A 21,505-nucleotide genomic window follows, 5' to 3' on the forward strand; every position below is an offset into this window, starting at 1 on the left:
CTAAGGACCGCAGACCCACAGCAACACTGCAAGACATCCTGAGGTCAGGGCACCAGACAGCTGCCGTGAAGAATACAACAATCCAGCCCTCCTTGAATAATATAGATCTTAAGATTTGCATTAATACAGATCACAAGCCTCACGAAGCCTAATTGTGGGGTTAGGGTGTGTGTGTCTCTAAACAGCTCAATTTTACAGCAGCACGGCCTACGTTATTATTTCTTTTTTAGTGTGTGTCATTATCCGTCATTTGTAAGTTCTGGGTCATGCGTCCCCTTCTTACCAGACTGACAAAGTTGCTGCATGAAAGCTCTGCTATGTTTTTTTTTTTTATGTCTGAGCTACCTAGCAGCTAAGGTTTAGCAGAATCACATTAATTTGTTCTGGTCTTGCATGGATCTCTGCTTCAGCCTCTCTTCGTTCTACAAGGCTTACTTTAAATAAGCTTAGTTTCAGAATAGTTTCCAGAGGGATGCCTAGCCCAAAACTGTGCCAAAAGTGGCAGGGGGGACATAATTCAGTGGTAGAGCATTTGCTTTGCATGCAGATGATTCCCAGTTCAATTCCTGGCATCTCCAGGTAGGGCTGCAAAGGAAACCTGAAATCCTGGAGAGCTGCTTCCAGGTAGTGCAGGCTAGGGGTGAGGAACCTTTTTTAACCCAAGGGCTCCACTCAGTCCTGGGCAATCTTCCAAGGGCCACATGCCAGCAGAAGGTGGAGCCAGAGGCAAGCAAGATTAATGACCAGAGTTCAAGAGCACATTCCATCCAGGCAAAAAGCAAAAAAGGGCTGGTGGAGGTATAATTAGGGAGGGTGTATGACATGAGCCAAGTCCCAAGGGCCAGAGAGAGGGGTTGGAGAGCTGCATTTGGCTCCCTGACTCACGGGTAGGCAATACTGAGCTAGCTGGACCACTGATCTGACTCAGAGTAAGGCAGCTTCCTATGTTCCTCTGTCCCAGCATGGCAGAAGGCAATAAGCAGCCTGGGCAGCCCCAGCCTCAGCAGAGAAGTGGTGCGTTGCAGAACGAGAGAAGCCAAAGTGAGCCAAGCCACCAAGAACTGCAGGGGAGCCAAACCTAGAAAAGCCTCCTAAAAGCTAGATTTTTATTTTTATTTTTTATTTCAGTTAACCCTTCTCAATCCCAAATATATGACAGGCCATGAACAAAATGTGGCCCACCCACCTGGTCATTCCTAAATAAATTTAATTGGCAGCAAGCAACACCTCTCATGGCTCTTTCATTTAGTCTAGCAAGCTGAGCTCTGGAAAACGGGCTCTAATTGCCTACCACATTGTGAAAAATCCACAGTGAAGCGGAAACGGAGCCGAACAAAGGCTGAATTAAGGGAGCCGCTTTCAGAGGGAGGGAAACCAGCCTGAAAGTTGTTTAGGAGGAGGAGGAGAGTTGTCCAGTCCTAACGTTCGCCATCCCCTTCTCTGGCAGAGGCCCAGTAAGCCAGACTTGGCCTCGATTCTGGGGAAGAGCTACTTTGAAATGTGACGATGAAGAGACAATTATAGCAGAGCCAGAGAGCATGTGATGCTTTTCATCTGAGATCGCAGCTTTGTGTTCTTTCGTATCAATAGATCCAAGGCAGCATATTCTGAAGCCTAATCCAGTAGATAATGAGCCAGCTATGCACACCCACTTCTTTGGGCAGTTGGATCCATATTGTTCGAAATGCACTGTCCATACCCTAATAAACGTGTCTGTCTTTGAGGTGCTACAGGAATCTTGGCTGGTTTCGCTGCAACAGGGCAGCACAGCTGCTGCCTCTCTGCAAAAGGTCTCGTGTCTTGTTTGAAAGCTTCCCAAGGGCATCAGGCTGGCCTCTGCCAGAGAACAAAGCTCTGGTCTAAGTGGATCTTTGGCCCAGCACAGCATGGAAAACGTCCTGAAGATCACCCTGCGAAAGGGACAGGTCTGAGCGGTGCTGAGCATAGTGAAAGTCTCCCTTCCTGGAACAAGCCCGCTTGGCTGTTGCTGAGGCTAATTTATTGTCTGAAGCAGGCAGTGCAAACCCACTGTTTGCACTTAGATGGCATGGCGAAAATCAATATTGAAATGGGCTCTTGTATTTTCAAGGGAGCCCAGCCGTCTTGGCCCATATTAGCAGCCATGGAAAATCACTTTGGCCAGCATCCCGACGGCGCGCTTTGCCCTGACGTTGATAAAGTTACCATTTTGTGCTTTGTCGTTATTTAAAAATCATTACAGAAGTACAGCAATGTAGCAGTGATTTCTGCCTTCCTCTGGGAGCGTCCGATAGCTGCTCAGGCTTCCGTGGACAAAGGGTTATTGGCAGCTGACACCGGGGCCAACTCCACAGCTCGACACCTGTTGCTTGCTGTGCAACCAGGGCAGCCCTGAGGGTGGGAGAGGAAACAACCATTTACCTTTCCTGGTTGCTGGTTAGTGAAAGGCTGCCTCAGTTTGTGGGACTCAGACCCCAGGGGTCTTAGTAACCCACCCAGGGAGTCCGTGGCACATATCCCTCAACTTTCTTGAGACATCCTGTTTTGGGGGTCTGTGCTCTTGCATGAGAGCATGGCACCCAAAAGTGTGCAGGATCATGGCCAGATACACATCTCACATGAGATTGCAATTCCCAAAAATGTGCGGTTTGAGGCAACATGCTCTTGTGTGGATCATGTGTAGCCTGGAAGACACACAACCCAGTTTTCTGCTGGGGCATGTTGGAGGGTAGGTTGGCACCATTCACATATCAAAAACTACCACAGAGACATCAACATTTTCAAAAGTAAGGAGTCCATGGCTTAGCTTTTGAAAGACAAGGGGTCTGCAGTACTTCACTCATTGGAAACCATTGGGATAGATCACCTATCTTTGTGCAACTGAAAATGGGCGGCTCATCACAGCATCTTTGCAAAGATCTCTTTGTTTCCAGGCTACATGCCAGGGCAATGCCTGCCCCACTGCAGATAAACACATGCTCCAGAATCCACTAAAGGCAGAACACAACAGGGATAATTTTCCAAAGTCTCATTTCCAGCAACTTGCACAGCCTTCTTCAAGCTGGGGCCCTCCTGATGTTTTGGCCAGTTGGGGCTGGTGGGTATTGTAGTCCAAAACACCTGGGAGGACCCAAGGTTGAGGGAGGCTCAACCCGTTCAAGGGAACTCAACCTCAGCCTCATTTTTTGTTTCTCTCAAAGCCCCCTGCTGTTCAGTGCAACTGGACAAGCAGCTTTGAAGCGGCTGTCGCTTAGTGGGAAGAACTGAGCCAACCCATTAAACAGAAAATCCCAGCCAGCAGCTCCAGCTGGAGCATACATGATGGACAGGACTTGGAAGCTGCTCTGTCCGCTCTGACATGTCCAGTTTGGCCACTGACTCTTGGCATTAAACCCTCAGAGGATGTCTTGAGGGATGGCGAGCGCTGCTCCAGGATGATCTTAGCCGCACATTTGGAGGAGATTAGAGCTGACAGTTATTGCATCAAATTAATAAATCCCTTCTCATTAGGGGGGAGGTTTTTGGTGAAGTTTCCTGAGATGAAGGAGCTTTAGGGGAATCGATTGCCACGGAGCGTGCATCCCTCCGGCTGGCTCATTGAAACTCAAATGAAATCAGGATTTGGGGAAGCAAATGGAAGGGCCCTCCCTGCTGCTGCGTAATCAATATGGAAAGCAGAGAGGCATTGTGCCAGGCTAATCTTGTTCCCTTCCCTGCCAGGGTGAGAAAGAAAGTTCCCACTTTCAGGTGGGAAAGCAAGCAAGAGCACTTTCTTCCCTCCCCCAAAGGAAAAGACTGCTGGTCTGAAAGGCTTCAATTCAGCTTGAGGAATTGGTAACAAAAAAAGAAATCACTTTTGGACAAACAGCACCAGGAGCGTCTCCTGCACAAGCTCATTGAGCGGAGAGGGATCTGTTCCATAGGGCCCCAGCACACCTGCACTCCTCCCATCCACCTGCCTCCTTCTCCAAGGCATGGCCAACTCTGTCATCGGCTCCTGCCGCAACCAACTGACACCATCTCCACTGCCACAGTGTGCCAGAACTGGAGAGCAGAGGCACTGAAAGTGGTGCCCGCAGAAGGAAAGCTGCAGATGGCTCGTGCAAGCCAGCCAAGCCATGTTCCTGGGGAATGTCAATGCCAATCTGAACTGCTATGAATCAGTGTCACCCTGGCACCCTCACTGGCACCCCAAGGGATGCTGTCATGCAGTTGCTGGCGCCAGCCCTGATGGAATAGTGGATTCTGATGCCATCATTGTGCTTGCGTGTGTTGGGGCAGGGGCAGTGAAGGGATAGCAAGTGAAAGAAAGCTCAGGCTGCCTGGGGTAGATTCATAGAAAGACACCTGATACTGAGTCAGGCCTTTGGTTTATCTAGCTCAGTATTATCTGCTACACTGACTAGCAGCAGCTCTCTACAATTTCATGAAGGGGTCTCTCCCACCCCTATGTGGAGATGCTGGCGACTGAACCTGGGACAGCCACTGATCCACCACTGCCTAGGGGGAGTTGTTGTTTACAGTGCACTACTCACATACTAGGAACAGAGGACCTGTGATCTACTCTAGACAAGAGAGAAAGGGGACAGCCCCTCACCAAGTAAGCAGAAGGGCTAGGGAAGGGCCCCCTTTTTATTTTGCATTCCTGATTATTTGTGCTTATAATGGTATTGGGGTGGTCTCACGAAGTTCTGCTTTCCATACTGTTTGCACCTGCAAAAGTTTTTGGACTGCTTCATTTCCAGTCAGTGCATGTCCCATAACTTTCTGCTGAAATCCGGCAACTTTCCATACCCCAAATGTTCTGGCTTATTTTTTTTTTGCCTCGCTTTTTGCAGCACTTTCACTCCAGATGGCCATGATGTGGTGACATTGGGGAATTATTACAGGATAACTCATCATTCAGACAGATGTGTGGATGGTTCCAGTTTGTACCCACCACCAGCGAACTATGGTTGAATCAGTGTTGCAGTATAAGCTGCAAAAAAACCCAAGCACCAGTCTGGAGTGGCCCTCTTGATGCTGGTGGAGAGGCAGGGAAGTACCTTCAGCTTGAGGCTGCCAGCCACCCTGACAATTCCCCCCCCCAAAAAAAATAACCTGGCACCCTCACAAAGCCTCCCCACAAAAACTGGGATCAGTGCCTGAGGAATGGCTCATTAGCATCTCATCTGCATTCACCACAGTAACGATTCCATTCCCCGAATGTTTAGGCAAAATTCTATTCCATTTCCATAAGAGCGTCACTTTCTATCCCTTAAGAAGGTAGGTAGGAGGAGGAGAGGAAGGGAGGGAGCTGTGATGCTATCCGGGTGCCGCAAATAACCAGCCTCAAATAACCAGCCCTCTGGAGCTGGAGATAAAGGGCAGGAGAAGGCACTCACTCTTCCCATCGCAAGCGCAGATCCTTTCCTTCATCAGAATAATTCCACTGCTAATCCAGGAGAGAGAGAGAGAGAGAGAGAGAGAGAGAGACTGATATTGCTAATGTAGAGAATGCAGGGAACAGGGCCTGCAGATTTGCGGCATTTTCTCCGACATTTCATATTAATTATAAAAAAAATAATGGCTCCAGAATTCGTTTTATTCTTACTGGAAAAAAGGCCTTTTAATTTAGGCTATAAAAGTCCACTGTCCATGTGTGTCTGTGTTTACAAAGCTGTTACTTCTGAAAAACTCTTGTTTTGGTGTTTTTGGTTTTTTTAATTACTCATTTCTATTTTTTATTTATTCAACATACTCATATGAGCCATCATGTGAGCTTTATTTCACTTAAACCAAATGGTTGCATATAATTTAAAATTATAAAATAAAAAATACAAGGAAACTCAGTGTTAATATCTGCAGAAAGCAGCAAAGCAATAATATCCAGCAGAAATAACCAATTGGGGGAAAACAAAAACTGCATCAGTAACATGCTGAAAGTCCTGGACAAGCATAAAAACTCTCTGCCTAGCACTGGAAAAACCTCAAATTTGTATGCGATGCAAGGCGGTACACCCCCCCCCGGAAGACTTTCCATACATGGGGTGCCACAACCACAACTGCCTCCCGATCCCCTGCCTAACTTCAGAAGACAGGGGGCTTAGAGGTAGGTCTTTGGAGAAAAAACGTGAAGCTCATCACTTAGCTGGTGAAGCCCTGAGTTTACTTTCAGTCACAGGAAGCTGCATTCTATTGAGTCAGGCTGATGGTCCATCTAGCTCAGTATTTGCTTGTCTTTAAGGTGCCACAGGACCTTTAGGGATACGGGTGGTGCTATGGGTTAAACCACAGAGTCTAGGACTTGCCAATCAGAAGGTTGGCGGTTTGAATCCCCACAACGGGGTGAGCTCCCGTTGCTCGGTCCCTGCTCCTGCCAACCTAGCAGTTCGAAAGCACGTCAAAGTGCAAGTAGATAAATAGGTACCGCTCCAGCGGGAAGGTAAACGGCATTTCTGTGTGCTGCTCTGGTTCACCAGAAGCGGCTTAGTCATGCTGGCCACATGACCCGGAAGCTATACACCAGCTCCTTCGGCCAGTAGAATGAGATGAGCGCCGCAACCCCAGAGTTGGTCATGACTGGACCTAATGGTCAGGGGTCCCTTTACCTTTACCTTTAAGGTGCCACAAGACTCTTAGCTGTTCTGAGTGGCAGCAGATTTCCACAGTTTCAGATGGAGTTTTCCTAGCCTCACCTCAGTTCTCATGATTTTGAATAAGAGCTGATTTCAATAGGAACATTGGAAGCTGCCTTCCAATCGTAACAAGTGGCAATCCACAGAAAAAAACTGATTGGCATTTGTTTCAGTTCAGCAGTAAAGTGCAGGTTTTCCCAGGTAAGCTGTCAGGACAAATAATAATAATAAACACCATTTGGACACAGAGTTCTAAAGTCTGCACCTGTGCCTAGTAATGTGGCACAGAAGGAAGTCAGGATGAGTCCTGAGTCAGACCATTGGTCCATCTAACTCAGTATCGTCTTCATTGGCTAGCAGTGGCTCTCCAGAGTTTCAGACAGGGCAGTTTTTCTCTGCCCAAACTACAGATGCCAGGGGTTTAAACTGGGTGTATGTGCTGTACCACTGTGTGGCATCCCTTTCTGAACTCAAAAATAATGCATACATATCCCTGTCCATTTTGCATTCTGTTTTAATATGAACTAGGAGAACAAAAGCTTTGGTGAGCTGGACTCAGTGATATTTCACCAACAAGGCATAGGGGAAGGAGAAAGTGATCAGAGTTGGGTCTGTCTTCACCACAGACTCTGTGTTCTGGCTCAGGGACACCAAATGGTGACCCCAGCATGAAGTGTTTCAACCTCCCGGTACAGGCAGTTAATGGCACCAGTCTGCCTGCTTTGCCTGCTCAAGAAACTGGCATTACTCTGGGTGTAGTGACCCTGTCTCCTCTCCCCTTCTTTATAATGTCTACACTATGTTTAGGCTACAGTTCTGTGCACACTTAACTTGTCAGTCAGCTCTGCAAAGTACACCAGTGGGACTCACTTCTGAGTAAGCAACATGCCTAGGATTGCACTGTGAATTTGCAAAACAGCCTACAATCTTTGTTCTGTATTAACTCTCACAGCAACGCTGTGAGGTTTGCTGCTCTTGTTCTCAGAGACCACAAGTAGGTCAGTGGCAAAGGTGGTTGGACTTGGTTCTGATGTCCAGGGCTGGCTGGCCCAGGGCATTTTGCTGTCTCAGGCAAAATGGCACCTCCCCACTCCATGAAAAATTCTAACTGGCCTGGCAGCTGAATCTTATTTTGACACTGGTGATAGGATGGGGTCCTCTACTTTCACTGAGCACAGCAGACAGACTGCATGGTACATCCATCTGTGTTCAATCCCTGCCCCTCAAGATATGCCACAAGAGGTAGTTGCCTTGCTCTGCCTAAGAATATGGCCAGCCCTGTGAGCGGCTCATTTCGAAGCTTTCTTTCCACTAACCCTGAACTTGATATTCCACTCATCTTGAATGTCTGTTTTTCCTCCCATGCGTTCCACAGGTGGACCGATCAGAGGTCATCAGAAGCAACCTGAACCCCATCTTTGCCAAGGTCTTCATGGTTGACTATTACTTTGAGGAGGTGCAGAAACTGCGGTTTGAGGTGTATGACATTCATGGCCACAGCAGCATTGGGACCCACGATGACGACTTCTTGGGTGGCATGGAATGCACAGTGGGCCAGGTAAGGAGGGGCAGGTGCCGCCACATGAGGTTGGCACAAACAGTGGTAGCAGAACAGAGCAGCTCTCCTTTGCTCCAAGTGAGAGAAAGGGAAAGAGCTGCATGGCCAATCTGGGAGCCAACAAAAAGGCCCAGTCCTAGTTCAGCATTGCGTTGCATTGCATCTATATCCCACCTTTTCTCTAAGAAGCTCAAGATGGTATATGTGGTTCTCCCTGTCCTTGTTTAATCCTCACAACAACTCTGTGAGGTAGGTTGAGCTGAGAGGGAGTGACCAGCCCGAGGATATATTTTATCCGTCAGCACAGCAGTTTGTAACCAAATGAATGTGGACCAAAAAATTTCTAAGGATTGCTTGGATGAACTTGAATTGAGCTGTGCATTGAATGTGAACTGAACTAATCCATTTTGCAAAGGGACAAATGTGAACTGGATTCAGTTCCCTTTTAGATATGCTGAAGCTGAGCTCAAACGAGTCCCTTTTTAAAATGGACTTTCCAAATTCTGCAAAGACCTGCCATCCACTTTCCGGCTGTGGCTCGTCCACGGCGATTGCCCCTTAAAAGCAAGAAGCAGCATGCGGAATGGAGCTCTCCACTCTCTCTCACCATGGGATAATTGCCAGCAATTGCCAGCCTCCTGTGGCTTTGCTGTGTGGCTCATGTGCAAAAGCACCGATGAGCAAGTATCTTGAGGCTCTGAGCAGCTTCCACAGGTCTGCCTGCTGAGTCTCCCCCACGCCTAGCATGCTGCAGGATTCCCCCTCATTGTGCTTTTTTGTCAGGCAGAACCGTTGTGTGACTCATCCATTTTGGTCCCTGAGCCAGTGTTGAGATCATTTCCCATTAAAAAAAAACCATAAGAAGAGCCTGCTGCACCAGACCTATGGCCCATCTAGTCCAGCATCCTGTTCTCACAGTGGCCAACCAGATGTTTGTGGGAAGACCACAAGCAGAAAGTGAGCGCAATAGCACTCTCCCCCTTTGTGATTCCCAGCAGCTGTTATTCAGAAGCATTACTGCCTCTGACAGGGGAGGGAGGGCATAACCACCAGGGTTAGTAGCCATTGATAACCCTCTCCTCCATGGATTTGTCCAACCCTCTTTTAAAACCATCCAAGTTGGTGACCACCGCAGCCTCCTGTGGGAGTGAGCTCCATTACTATGCACTGCATGTCTATGTCTATGCTGTGGTAACCTCTAGGTTAGGTTCCTGAAACGTGTTATATGTGGGACTGCCTCAAGCTCCTTCCTGCACCCCAATATGCCAATAGACTCCAACACTCCTTCCAAATGAAGCAGTGCATCACATGGAGGGTGTAATAATGCATGAGGAATGGTATACTGGGGCCCCTGCAGAGCAGAGATAAAAGAGGTGACGCTTGCTAGTGAGCCAAGGCAAGCGTCACTGGGAAGGTGTCTTGTGGGATATACTTGCGCCATTGTTTGACCCCCATAGTGCCCACTTTATCACTTCAATCTGTTATAGATGCTGTATAATAGTCATTCCTCACTTGTACAAAAATTGAAATTCGTAGACTCACAGATTTGGAAGGCCTCCCGAGTGTCATCTGGTCCAACCCCATTTAACTAAGTCCTGCTCAAAATCCACCCATTGAAATTAATGAACCGAAGTAAGTCATGTCCATTAACTTCAATGGGTCTACTCCTGAGTAGGAGTGGTGTTGAATTTCAGTGTGGCAGCACCTACACTTTGGAACTCCCTGTCTATTGACATCAGGCAGGCACCTTCTCTATACTGCTTTCAACAACAACATTATTCTTGAGGCAAGCCTATCAACACAGATCTTGACTTGTTTTGATTTCTTTTTAACTTACTGTTCATCTCCATTATCTTTTAAAGGTTTTTGATTGATTGCTTTTAACAGATTTTTCGTGTTCATTTTAACATTTGTTGCGAAGCACCTGGAGTTTTATTACAACCAAGCAGCACAGAAAACATGGTCAAATAAACAAATCTTTTCTTTCTGCCCTCCTTTGCAGATTGTGGCCCAGAAGCGTGTGACCAAGCCTCTGTTCCTGAAGTACGGGAAGTATGCGGGCAAGTCCACCATTACGGTGAGCAGCTCAGTCACAGAAGCGGACATTTTATGACAGCCTTCTGGCCTCCATGACCTGAGCCACTGTGGGGATTATGGGTTTGTTTTGGTTTTGTCCTTGTTTTTATTAGGTATTTTATGTTTTTATTTTGTATTTTTATGCTGTGAACTGCCCGAGATCTTCAGGTGAAGGGTGATATACAAAGTTAATAAATAAAATGGCTTCTGACTGGCCTCCCTCTTGAACCTCCGCCCCACAACAGGTGACGTCTGAAGAGATTTCTGGGGACAATGGTTTTGTGGAACTGTTCTTTCGAGCAAAGAAGCTGGATGACAAGGTAACAGGGGCCACAAAGGACCCATCTCTCTCCCCCCTTCTCTCTCTCTCTCTCTCTCTCTCTCTCTCTCTCTCTCTCACACACACACAGCAAGCAGCATGGTGGTTGAGCCTTCCCATTTTTAGCCACATTCTGTTGGGAGGTCTGGCTCTGGGCTCTTTATTGACGCACCCATGGGCGGAGGGGAGCCAACAACGTAATACATCTAATTAATTATTATTAAGCATATAAGAAGAACCCTGCTGGATCAGGCCAACTGGATGCCTGTGGGAAACCTGCAAGCATGGATGCCTGTGATTTCCAGCAGCTGATATTCAGAAGCATTACTGCCTCTGGCTGTGGAGGCAGAGCATAGCCATCACAGCTTGCAGCCTTCGATAGCCCTCTCCTCCATGAAATAACAGCAGCAACAACAACAACAACAATAATAAATGACCTGGCATCAAGATCATGGGACTCAAACCCTCTCTCCCCACAGGATCTCTTCAGCAAATCAGATCCCTTTTTGGAGATCTACCGGATCAATGATGATGGGAGTGAGCAGCTGGTTCACCGCACAGAGGTAAGAGTGTACAGCAGAGACCAAAAGGTGTAATTCCCCAATACGTTCACTCCTGGCCAGCTGACTGAGAGCCCAGAGTGGAATAGAGAATGAGGGTTCAGATCCAGGTGTGTTGCTCCTTTATTCATCTTTGAGCTGGTCTTTCTAAAATCCTGGAGAAATGTTGGGGGCAAGCAGTGAGATCACCTCTTTTACACCTTCTTCAGGAACTAGAGGCAACTGGAATGTCCTGAATCATGTGTTTATTTACTGGAATTTCACAAGGGCCTTAGAGAGAGATACGGTGGTGGAGGGAGCTCATGTCCACAGAAGCAGGCTATAAAAGCAGTACTAGCCTTAAGAAAACCACAATAATACTACCACAAGGAGAGAGAAAACCAGAACTGTGCATTCAAAAGGGGTGAAAGCCACAACAGGGAAATAAACCTGAAACGTAAATGTAGAAAGAGACTACAGTAGTTTACCCTTCACAGAGCTATAGTTCCCAGCAGCCTTAACAAACTACGGTTCCTAGGGTTCCTTGGGAGGACGTCATGCATTTCCAATGTATGGTATGGATGTGACCCCTGACGCAATCCAAGCCAGGAAGTCTTCAGGCAGTTTGGGGAAATGCTCAGGCTCTAGCTGAGGTGAGCCTCCAGGTGAAGGGAGTCAAGAATGGAGGCAGCTCCCTGAGAAGAGAAGTCCGCTCTGCAAGACTTTGCTGTCAGGAATCACCAGCCCTCTCCTGCTTGTGCTTTGCAGTTTGTCAAGAACAACCTGAGTCCCGTGTGGGAGCCATTTAAAGTCTCACTGAACTCCCTGTGCAGCTGTGAAGAGAAGCGAAAGCTGAGGGTAGGTCCAAAATGGGAAGGGGAGGGAGCCTGTGACTGGACAGCACACTCAGCAGGGAGGCTGACCATGCCAGTAGTGCAGGGGTGAATTCAGAAGTACAGGGTCCCTTCATGATAGTCACAGCAACGCCCCCTTACTGCCATGCCCCCTTCTAAGATTATACAAGCAATAATTTTTAAATTATTCAATAATAATCATTAGGAATGCATTGCAATGACCGGTGCAGATTTCCATTTGCTGCTTTCCAGCGAGATCTATTATTTAAGTTGACGGAATATGCGCAACTTGCGGATTTAACATATAGAATAAGAGAGCAAGAAGAACATACATTTAAAGAACGTTGGAAAACGCTTCTTGAGTATATGGAAAACATCTGTGTACAGTTGAAAACACTGGCAGCATTAAGATAAATTCAACAGAGTAAATAATTTTAGATAGATGTAATGGTGGAAAACCAATTGTAATAGTTATTGTAAAATATGCAGGGATGTAAAATATGCAAAATGAACCATGGAAAGAGAAGAAGGGAAGTAATTGGATATGTTAAAGTATGTAAAATGTTTGTTTGAAATTGTAAAACAGAGATTTTAATTTTATATACGGTATATATATAAGAGAGATCTACTATTTTCTGTCCACATAAATGAGCAAATGATCTAGAGTGCTCTAATATCTAGTTGTGATTTCCATGAAATTTCATTGTACATAGCAGAACATGCACATATTCTCTTGAAAGGGAAGTACCTTGTGTTCCAGTGTTCCAAAAGGCTTAGCTTTGGAGCATCCAGAACCATCACCACTCCCGCCTCCTCTGTGTTTTTCCTGGGTGCCTTCTCCAGAGTGACCCTAGGAGCCAATCCTTAGTAGCAGACTCACCTCCTTTCACTCTGATTGGCTCCAATCAGCACAAAGGGTGAGGAGGCTTCTTCTCAGTGCTCCCCTTTCATCCTGATGGGGGATTGCTCTAGGATGCTGGAGACTGGAACTCTGCTGGGACCCTGCTGCAGAAACAGTAATGGATCTTCAACCCTTGCTCCCAACCCTGGACCATTACACCACTGGGCCTTGCACCAGAAGGGGGCTTGCTCACCCTTTCCACGCACTAAGCACCTCTCTCCTTTTCTCTTTCTTTTTCTCTCTCCGCATTCAGTGCGTCGTATTTGACTATGACTCCCGGGGCAAACATGACTTCATCGGAGAATTTTACACCACCTTTGAGGAGATGCAGAAAGCGATGGGGGGCAACAAGGTTGGTGTGTGGAGAGGAGTGTGAGAGAGGCCCATGTGACAGCCACCATCCGCTTGTAATGGACAAGGGTTCCCCCTCTCATTTAGGGGGCCCCTTGAGCAAGACATGCTCCATGGGGCCCCTTCTGCCAGTGAGCCAACCTCCTCCTTGCAGAAGGGCTCTTTTCAGTGGGGCCCTGCTGGGGTGGGGACCCTTGGCAGATGCCTAACCATGCCACCCCTTGGCACCAGCCCTTCCCACCCACTTTCCCTTTCTTTGCTCTAGATGCTTAGTGTGAGCATGCCCTGGGAAGGATGCCCCAAGGCTTGGCATACACACAGTCAGGTTCCCCTTTCATTCAGACCTTACCTGGTCCCAGCTGAACACAACATGTGTCCAGCACCAGGTGTTGTGATCTCGCTTGCACAGACCCCCACTTGTCTTGATGCAGCTTGCAAGGGAGACACCTGGAATGGGAAGGGAACGCTTGCATTTCCCAGCAGTGCCTACCTCTCATAAGGGCGGCACACCTGCTCACCTTTGCTTTTCCTCCCCAAATCAGATCCAGTGGGATTGTATGAATCCGAAGTACAAGCTGAAGAAGCGAAACTACAAGAACTCGGGTGTGGTCATTCTCTTAGACTTGAAGGTGAGTTGTGCGGTGGGGGAAATGTACACAGGATGGGACAGTTTTCCTCTGAGAGAAGAGGCTGCACAGTGCCTGGGGGAGGGGGAAATCTACATGGGTAGAGATAGATGGGTAGCAAGACATCTTTGCAACCCAGCAGAAACACTGAGCCTTTTGCTGCTGGCTACCTCTTCACTCCCCCAGTCTGGCTGTGTCAGTTTGGTATCAGAGACTAGGGATGAGGTAGAAACTTGAAACTTGATTCAGTTTGCATTAAAAGGGGAACTGACCCCATTTACACTTTCCCAAACAGCAAGCAAACTAATTCACGGCCATCTTCAAAAATTGCAGTTCTGAGAATTTTGTAAAGTACTTCTCCATAAATACTGTACATCTAAAAGAGTAAAGCATGCATATAAATGCATATGATAGTGAAGTAACATACAAATATGCATTAAAGGTAAAGGTAAAGGTACCCCTGCCCGTACGGGCCAGTCGTGCTGACTCTAGGGTTGTGCGGCCATCTCACTCTAGAGGCCGGGGGCCAGCGCTGTCCGGAGACACTTCCGGGTCACGTGGCCAGCGTGACGAAGCTGCTCTGGCGAGCCGGCACCAGAGCCGGCACCAGAGCAGCACACGGAAACGGCGTTTACCTTCCCGCTAGAAAGCGGTACCTATTTTATCTACTTGCACTTTAGGGGTGCTTTCGAACTGCTAGGTGGGCAGGAGCTGGGACCGAAAGACGGGAGCTCACCCCGCCGCGGGGATTCGAACCGCCGACCATGCGATCGGCAAGCCCTAGGCGCTGAGGTTTTACCCACAGCGCCACCTGCATTACATATGGGGAAATTGCTTTGGAAAAATGTTTACGTTTGGCAAAACTGCATACAGGGTTGTATATATTGGGAGAAATTAACACTGAAATGCTGATTAAAACATTAAAAAAAAAAAAAAACTAACCGATGTGGAACTGCAGAGAACTGAATTTAAGGTTGGGGAAAAAATGAGAAATGGAGAGAAAGCAAGATGGAGTATATTTGCCCATCTCTGACTGGGAATTTCTCCAAATCTTTCCCCTCTGGAATCTGGTGGGTTGCTGAGCTGTAAGCAAAGCCAGGTCCTCATTGAATTCTCTCCCCACACACATTCGACCTGGATGTGCAGCCTTAATGGCTGCCTCCTCATGCCTGGAAGACTGCAGGAGGAAGGTGAATATGCCCACCCATGGCATTGGCTAACACACTCTTTGTCTGAAAGATTCACAGGGTCTACTCGTTCCTGGATTACATCATGGGTGGTTGCCAGATCCACTTCACGGTGAGTAGCAACGCTTGCCTTCCCCCACTGCACAGTGAACCCCTTCTAGCCTCAACTGAACATCATAGGCTGGTCTGTGTTTTTAAGGCAAGTCTTCTGATGAGTGTGTGTCTTTCACTGGAGCATTAGGGCAAATGGGGCACTGCCCCAACAACCTCAGTCTATGTTCAGCCATCCCCACCTGCCTGCCTTCTTACTTCCAACCAGCCCTATCAGATTCCTCCTCCTCAATTACAAGCGTTGTCCTTGTAGAATTCAGCAGGGTGAAGGAGGGTGGGGACAAAACTAGAGCTAGTTGGCTCTGCCTGCCATTGGCTCTGGCACAACCTACTGTTGGGCTCCCTCCCTTCTACCCTACCAGTCCCAATGGGCACCAGCAGCGATGCTCAGCCTGGAGGAGAAAGATGGAAACAAAAGCAGAACGTGTTTGCTCTGCCTGTTGTTGGCTCTGGCTCCACCTACTGTTGGCCTCCCTGCCTTCCACCCTAGCAGTCTAAATGGGCACCAGTGAGCCCTTTATATTTCCATATGTGAAGCAACAACATCCTGCCTTTTCACATGCAGCAAATCCGTGGGAGCCTGTCACTGTCCTGGATCGCCATGGTGGTTTGAGGTTCAAAAGCATATTCCACACATTGCAGTAGAACAGAAATACAGAAAACCCTCCAAACACTGCATATGCTCAAAGGCTGCGTAGATCTCAGCAAAGATGCTAGGCTTGTCAACTCTCCTCCATATGGGGATGTCACTTCCCTGGTTGCTGTCACTAACACTGTTGTAGGATACAGGCTTAGGGCATGCTATCTGCACACGTGTGCGCACAAACAGCCCTTGCCTTGGCAGGCCAGCTTGTCACGTGCAAATCAACCACAGGCTTGGCCAGGCAGTTTTGCAAATGGAGGCTTCTTCAGTGATCCTCCCCTAGGCCTTGGTGAGCTGCCAGGTGGGCATGTGTGGGGAGCAGCTCCTTTTCCTCCTCGGGCTTTCACAGTCCCTGCTGCCAGGCCTTTGCTGCAGCTTCGCACAGATTTTTCTCCCTTGAAAACAACCAGCGCCCAGATTGCGTTTTGAAAGAGCAACTCTCCTTCTTGGAGTGAGTCAGATCCTAGAACATTCAAGGAACAGATTGCTGGCTCTCAGCCTCTCCGCTCGCTGGGATACGAGCTGGGAACGATCCCAGGAATTAGAGGCTTGCCATGTCTGGAGGTGCCAAGGCCTGCTGCTTGTTGGTGCCGCGACGTAGAGGCGAACAGCAGAGCAAGAACGGAATGGTAGCAGCAGGTGGCACAAAGCTGTGCTGTGCTTGGTGCTGCCCCTGGTGGGCAAAGCGGGAAAGCGCACCAAGATGGCACTCCTCCCTTTGAGTCCAAGTCTAGTGGCAAATGCCAGTTTTCAGGAGATATCGGGTTGGGATGGATCCATTCAGCTACTTAGCAAGGGGAGGAAAAGGAATCATAGAACTGTAGAGTCGGAAGGGATCCCAAAGGCCATCTAGTCCAACCCCCTGCAATGCGGGAATCACAACTAAAGAATCCCTGGCAGATGGCCATCCGACTTCTGCTTCAAAACCTCCCATGATGGAGAGTCCACCACTTCTGAGGCAGTCCATTCCACTGCCTAATAGCTGTTGCCATCAGTAAGTTCTTCCTAAAGTTTAGTTGGAATCTCCTTTCTTGTAATTAGAATCCATTGGTTCAAGTGCTGCCCTCTGGAACAGCAGAAAACAAGTTTGCTTCATCTTCCAAGGAAGAGAAGAGGCTCATTGCTCTGGGCCCCTTTCGCATCCATAGTCAGCAAATTGCTTGGCTAAATAGCAACCTTCTCCAACCTGGTGCCCTCAAGATGTTTCGGACAAGAACTACCATCAGGTCCAGCCAGCACAGCTGTGTTGTCTGGGGCTGCTGGGAGTTATAGGGTGCTTCACTTTATTTATTTACTTGATGGGAGGCAGCTGTCCCGCCCCGCTCCCCGCTGGCTACGCCTGGGAGATCAGGGTTCAAATCCCCACTCGGTCATGAAGCTCAGTGGGTGACCTTGGGCCAGTCTCTCAGCCTAACCTACCTTGCAGGGATGTTGTGGGGATTAAATGAGGAAGGGGAAGAACCATATCCACCACCCTGAGCTCCTTGGAGGAAAAGATGGGATATAAATGTGATAAATAAATAAATTAGAAGTTCCCCCGCAAATAAATCTGAAGGAATGCTCAGTAAGGACTGGATCTTTTCTAAGCTCCGTGTCAGCTTTGCGCGAACAAGTCAAGATGAAAGCTCAGTAAATGGGAGTCATCTGCGGAGCTGATAGTCAGAAACATCGGCTGGCCGGGTGTGCATGCTGCGTTGGGGAGGCTTTGCCAGATATTTCAGGGCTGCTCCAAACAGTGGCGTAGCGTGGGGGGTGCAGGGGGGGCGGCCGCACCGGGCGCAACATCTGGGGGTTAGGGTTAGGGGGCGCAAATCCACGGGTTAGGGGGCGCAAATTACTTGCCTTGCCCCGAGTGCTGACAACCCACGCTACGCCACTGGCTCCAAACTCTCCTTGTAAAACTGCTAAGCACTGCAGCTGGAGATGGAGCGAGGATCTTAGCAGAGCTTCCGGGTTCTGCCTTGTTGAGTGGGAGGCGGCCATCGTCAAGGCTACCACCTTCAAGCCTACCACTTTGGGATCTATCTGCCGCCTGCTAACTCGCCTCTGGTTTTGACGGGTCTATTCTCATAAACCTGCAAGCGGCACGTCTGCATCACTGCGTGAACGGTTTATTTCAACCCAATAAACACACTTGGAGCGCCTGTTCTTTTCTCGGCTGAGAGAGGTGTGAAAGCGGAGAGCAAGTGGGAGAATGAGGCGGCTGCTTTGTTAAGGCAAATACAAATTGTTGTGACTTTCCTATCAGGCATCTGTGAGAAGGGCGAGCTGTGCGGGTTGCCCTGAGGCAGTTCCTGGCTAGACAAAAGTCTTGTCACAAGCGTGTCAGTTGTTGCAGGCATTTTGTTTCCATGGGAACTAATTGTTAGAACATTTTCTGGGTGTGTGCGCAAAAGACAGGACTCCCCACCCGCAGCAAAGGGATGTTTTAATCTAGGTGTCTGTGTTGTAAAAGAAGAACAGACTGTAGTTTGAGTGAAACTGAGAGAAAGAAGCAGGGAGATGCTCTTGTAAGCATCTTAGTATGTTGCCTGTCTGCAATGAGATCTGATGTGGGGACCGTGGACTTTGGCATGTTTAAACCAAAACTAGAGGGTCTGTAACATTTCAGGGTAGTTGGAATCCAACCATCCCCAATCACCCTGGCAGACCATCACAAATGAAAACATGAATTGCTGTTTGTTCCGATTCAGCGTTATATAGCGTGTTTTCTTGGGGAAAGTGGGGGGGGGGGACAACACTTGGACATGGAACTTTAAAGGAAGGAAATGTGTGGCAAAAGTTAAGTGCGGATGTGAGGTTATCCAAGAGGATAATTTGGCTAACCAGTGGAGGATCCTCCTGTGTTATATTTCCTCTCTGCTCTTCTGCCTTCCCAGGTGGCCATTGACTTCACAGCTTCCAACGGAGACCCCCGAAACAGCTGCTCCCTCCACTACATCAACCCCTACCAGCCCAATGAATACCTGAAGGCGTTGGTAGCCGTGGGGGAGATTTGCCAAGACTATGACAGGTGACTGGATGTGTCTTGGCTCCTACTCTTGCTTCCTGACCAGACCTGAGCTCCCTTACCTCTTACTCACCAGCCCTGCCTAAGAACATCTGGGCTGGGGCAGGGCAGAGAGAGTAGGGCATGAACAGTCGCAAGAGAGAGGAGACTGGGGGCTTGGAGCTCACAAGTCTGCCTCCTCTTTCAGCCAAGCTTGTAGAAGGAGGATGATTTTGGACTCCAGCTCCCATCAGCCCCAGACAGCATGGCCAGGGTTCAGGGATGATGGGAGTTGTAGTCTGGCAGCACCTGGAGAGCCACCAGTTCTCTACTCCTGCTGTAGCATATTCATCAACGTACTTGGTATACCAGAGTCGCCCCCTGAAATGAACACAACTGTGTCTTGAAGAACATGGTCAGGACCAAATGAGATGTGGTCTTAGATGCATCTTCAGTTAATTATTTTATTGCTTTATATCCTGCCTTGCATCCATTATGGAACTTAAGGTAGTGTACAGGTAGTTTCCAGGTGTTCACCCATCCAGACACTGACCAGACACAGACCTTCTTAGCTTAAGGAACATGGGGGTGGCGTCTAGTGCCTTTGGACTATACCCTTTGCCTTTAATGTGCACACTTTTTAAAATAATGCAGAGAGTTGATGGGTGGGTGGGGCTGATCATTTTTCAGATCCAAACAGGTGAGAAGAGGAGTTTAGCCCTTTCCTCATCTGCTTACACGTGTGGCATTGTGGTCTAAACCACTGAGCCTCTTGGGCTTGCTGATCGGAAGGTTGGCTGTTCGAATCCGTGCAACGGTGGTGAGCTCCTGTTGCTCTGTCCCAGCTTTTGCCAGCCTAGCAGTTTGAAAGCACACTACTGCAAGTAGATAAATAGGAACTCCTGTGGCGGGAAGGTAAACGGCGTTTCCATGAGCTCTGGCTTCTATCACGGTGTTCCATTGCGGCAGAAGTGGTTTAGTCATGATGGTCACATAGAAAGCTGTCTGTGGACAAATGCCAGCTCCTTCGGCCTGAAAAGTGAGATGAGCACCAAACCCCATAGTCGCCTTTCACTGGACTTAACCATCCAGGGGGTCCTTTACCTTTTTTTTTTTACTTTTACATCTGCTGTACTTCTAACAAAAGTTCCAGGTTCCATCCCAATGCAACTAGCTGCTCTGGGGAAAGCCATTTTCATCAAGCTAAACTCTCCTTCCAAACCTGCTGCACTTCTGATAATTATCGCCCTCCCCCTAGAAGCTATTGTGTGCATTTACAAAAATGCACATTAAATGAAGATGCATTTAACAGTTGCATCCTCAGTGCTAGAACAGTTGCACAAACAACCATTGTGTCTGCTTGGGCTGATAATGTTTCATCCCCAGCAACAAGGGAAAATGGTGCACAAACATCATCTCTGCACCACAATAATGATGGATGATGGGGAAAACCTCTCACATGGTGAGGCTGGATGTCCTGGGCTTTCCCTGACCATCTTCCAGAAGTGGGTGGGTGGAGGAACAGGAGAGAGGTCACTGGTCACATCTGCACCATACATTTAAAGCCACCCCACATGGCTTCCTCCAATGAATCATGGGTGCTGTAGTCCACTACTCACAGAGCTATAGTTCCCAGCACCCTTAACCAAGTACAGTTCCCAGGATAGCTTGGGGAAAGCCATCTACTTAAAATATATGGTGTGGGTGTTACAATGTGAATGTGACCTTGGTTTCCTGGGGCACCTCTTCATGTGTTTATGGTGCCAAACCAAGAATGCAGGGAAACCATTCCAGTGCACCCCCTAAGACCTTGCACCCTGCTTCTCCACAGTGATAAGAAATTCTCCGCCTTAGGCTTTGGAGCCAGAATCCCACCCAACTACGAAGTAAGTAAAGGACCATCTGGGAAATGATGGGGCTGGGGGGGGGGGAGAGGCCCCTGGACAGGGTTGGAAATAAGGGAGGATGGGGAGGGATCAGTGCCAGAGGGGGGTGCAAGAAGGAGGGGCTGGTGTTGTGGGTCCCTTTCATATACATGCTGATGTTTGTCTTTCCTGTCCTGGGCAGATCTCCCATGATTTTGCCATTAACTTCAACCCAAACGATGATGAGTGTGAAGGTAAGAAGCTGACCAGGGTTGCTTTGGAGTCTTCATTCCATCAAACGCATCCCAAGCCAATGCCTGAGTCTATCACATACACCCCAACCCCTGAGTCCATCAGGACTGTACTTGTACCTGGATTGGCACTTCCAGGTCTGTTTTCAGGAAAGGGCCATAGCTCAGCAGGAAGAGCCTTGGCTTTGCTTGCAAAAAAATTTCAAGTTCAATCCCTAGAAGCATCTCCAGCTGGGACCGGAAAATGTTCCTGCTTGAAACCCTGGAGATTGCCTTATCACAGTGCTCCACTGAAGGCAATGGCTTCTGGCTACCCCTAACCCCAGCCTTTCCCTCTTTGTGCTAGGAATCCAAGGTGTGGTGGAGTCCTATCAGAACTGCTTGCCCAAGATACAGCTCTACGGGCCAACCAATGTGGCGCCAATCATTTCCAAGGTAGCCAGAGTCGCAGCGGATGAGGAGAAGACAAAGGAAGCCTCCGTAAGTGGGCCACCAAGCCTGGGGCTGCAGCTCGGTTGTGGAGTGCCTGCTTTGCATGCAGAAGGCTCCAGGTTCCATCCATGGCATCTCCAGGCAGGGCTGGGAGAGTCTCCTGCCCAAGACCCTGAAGAGCTGCTGCCAGTTAAAGTGTCAGCAGTA

At 48.5% G+C, this 21,505-nt stretch overlaps 1 protein-coding gene across 1 annotated transcript in view; it reads left to right on the forward strand.

Annotated features, from left to right (window-relative positions):
• The window catches only part of CPNE7 (copine 7), a 41,465-nt gene that overhangs the window by 14,271 nt on the left and 5,689 nt on the right, over positions 1 to 21,505 (forward strand). The window contains exons 3-14 of the mRNA XM_082233090.1: positions 7,972 to 8,154; positions 10,157 to 10,231; positions 10,476 to 10,550; positions 11,029 to 11,112; positions 11,857 to 11,946; positions 13,097 to 13,195; positions 13,737 to 13,823; positions 15,060 to 15,119; positions 18,641 to 18,774; positions 20,582 to 20,636; positions 20,818 to 20,869; positions 21,213 to 21,346. Coding sequence (XP_082089216.1) covers positions 7,972 to 8,154; positions 10,157 to 10,231; positions 10,476 to 10,550; positions 11,029 to 11,112; positions 11,857 to 11,946; positions 13,097 to 13,195; positions 13,737 to 13,823; positions 15,060 to 15,119; positions 18,641 to 18,774; positions 20,582 to 20,636; positions 20,818 to 20,869; positions 21,213 to 21,346 — 1,128 coding nt within the window. The remainder of the gene's footprint in view (positions 1 to 7,971; positions 8,155 to 10,156; positions 10,232 to 10,475; positions 10,551 to 11,028; positions 11,113 to 11,856; positions 11,947 to 13,096; positions 13,196 to 13,736; positions 13,824 to 15,059; positions 15,120 to 18,640; positions 18,775 to 20,581; positions 20,637 to 20,817; positions 20,870 to 21,212; positions 21,347 to 21,505) is intronic.

The sequence above is a fragment of the Podarcis vaucheri genome, assembly GCF_965113315.1.
Source record: "Podarcis vaucheri genome assembly, chromosome: 7".
Classification (NCBI taxonomy): domain Eukaryota; kingdom Metazoa; phylum Chordata; class Lepidosauria; order Squamata; family Lacertidae; genus Podarcis; species Podarcis vaucheri.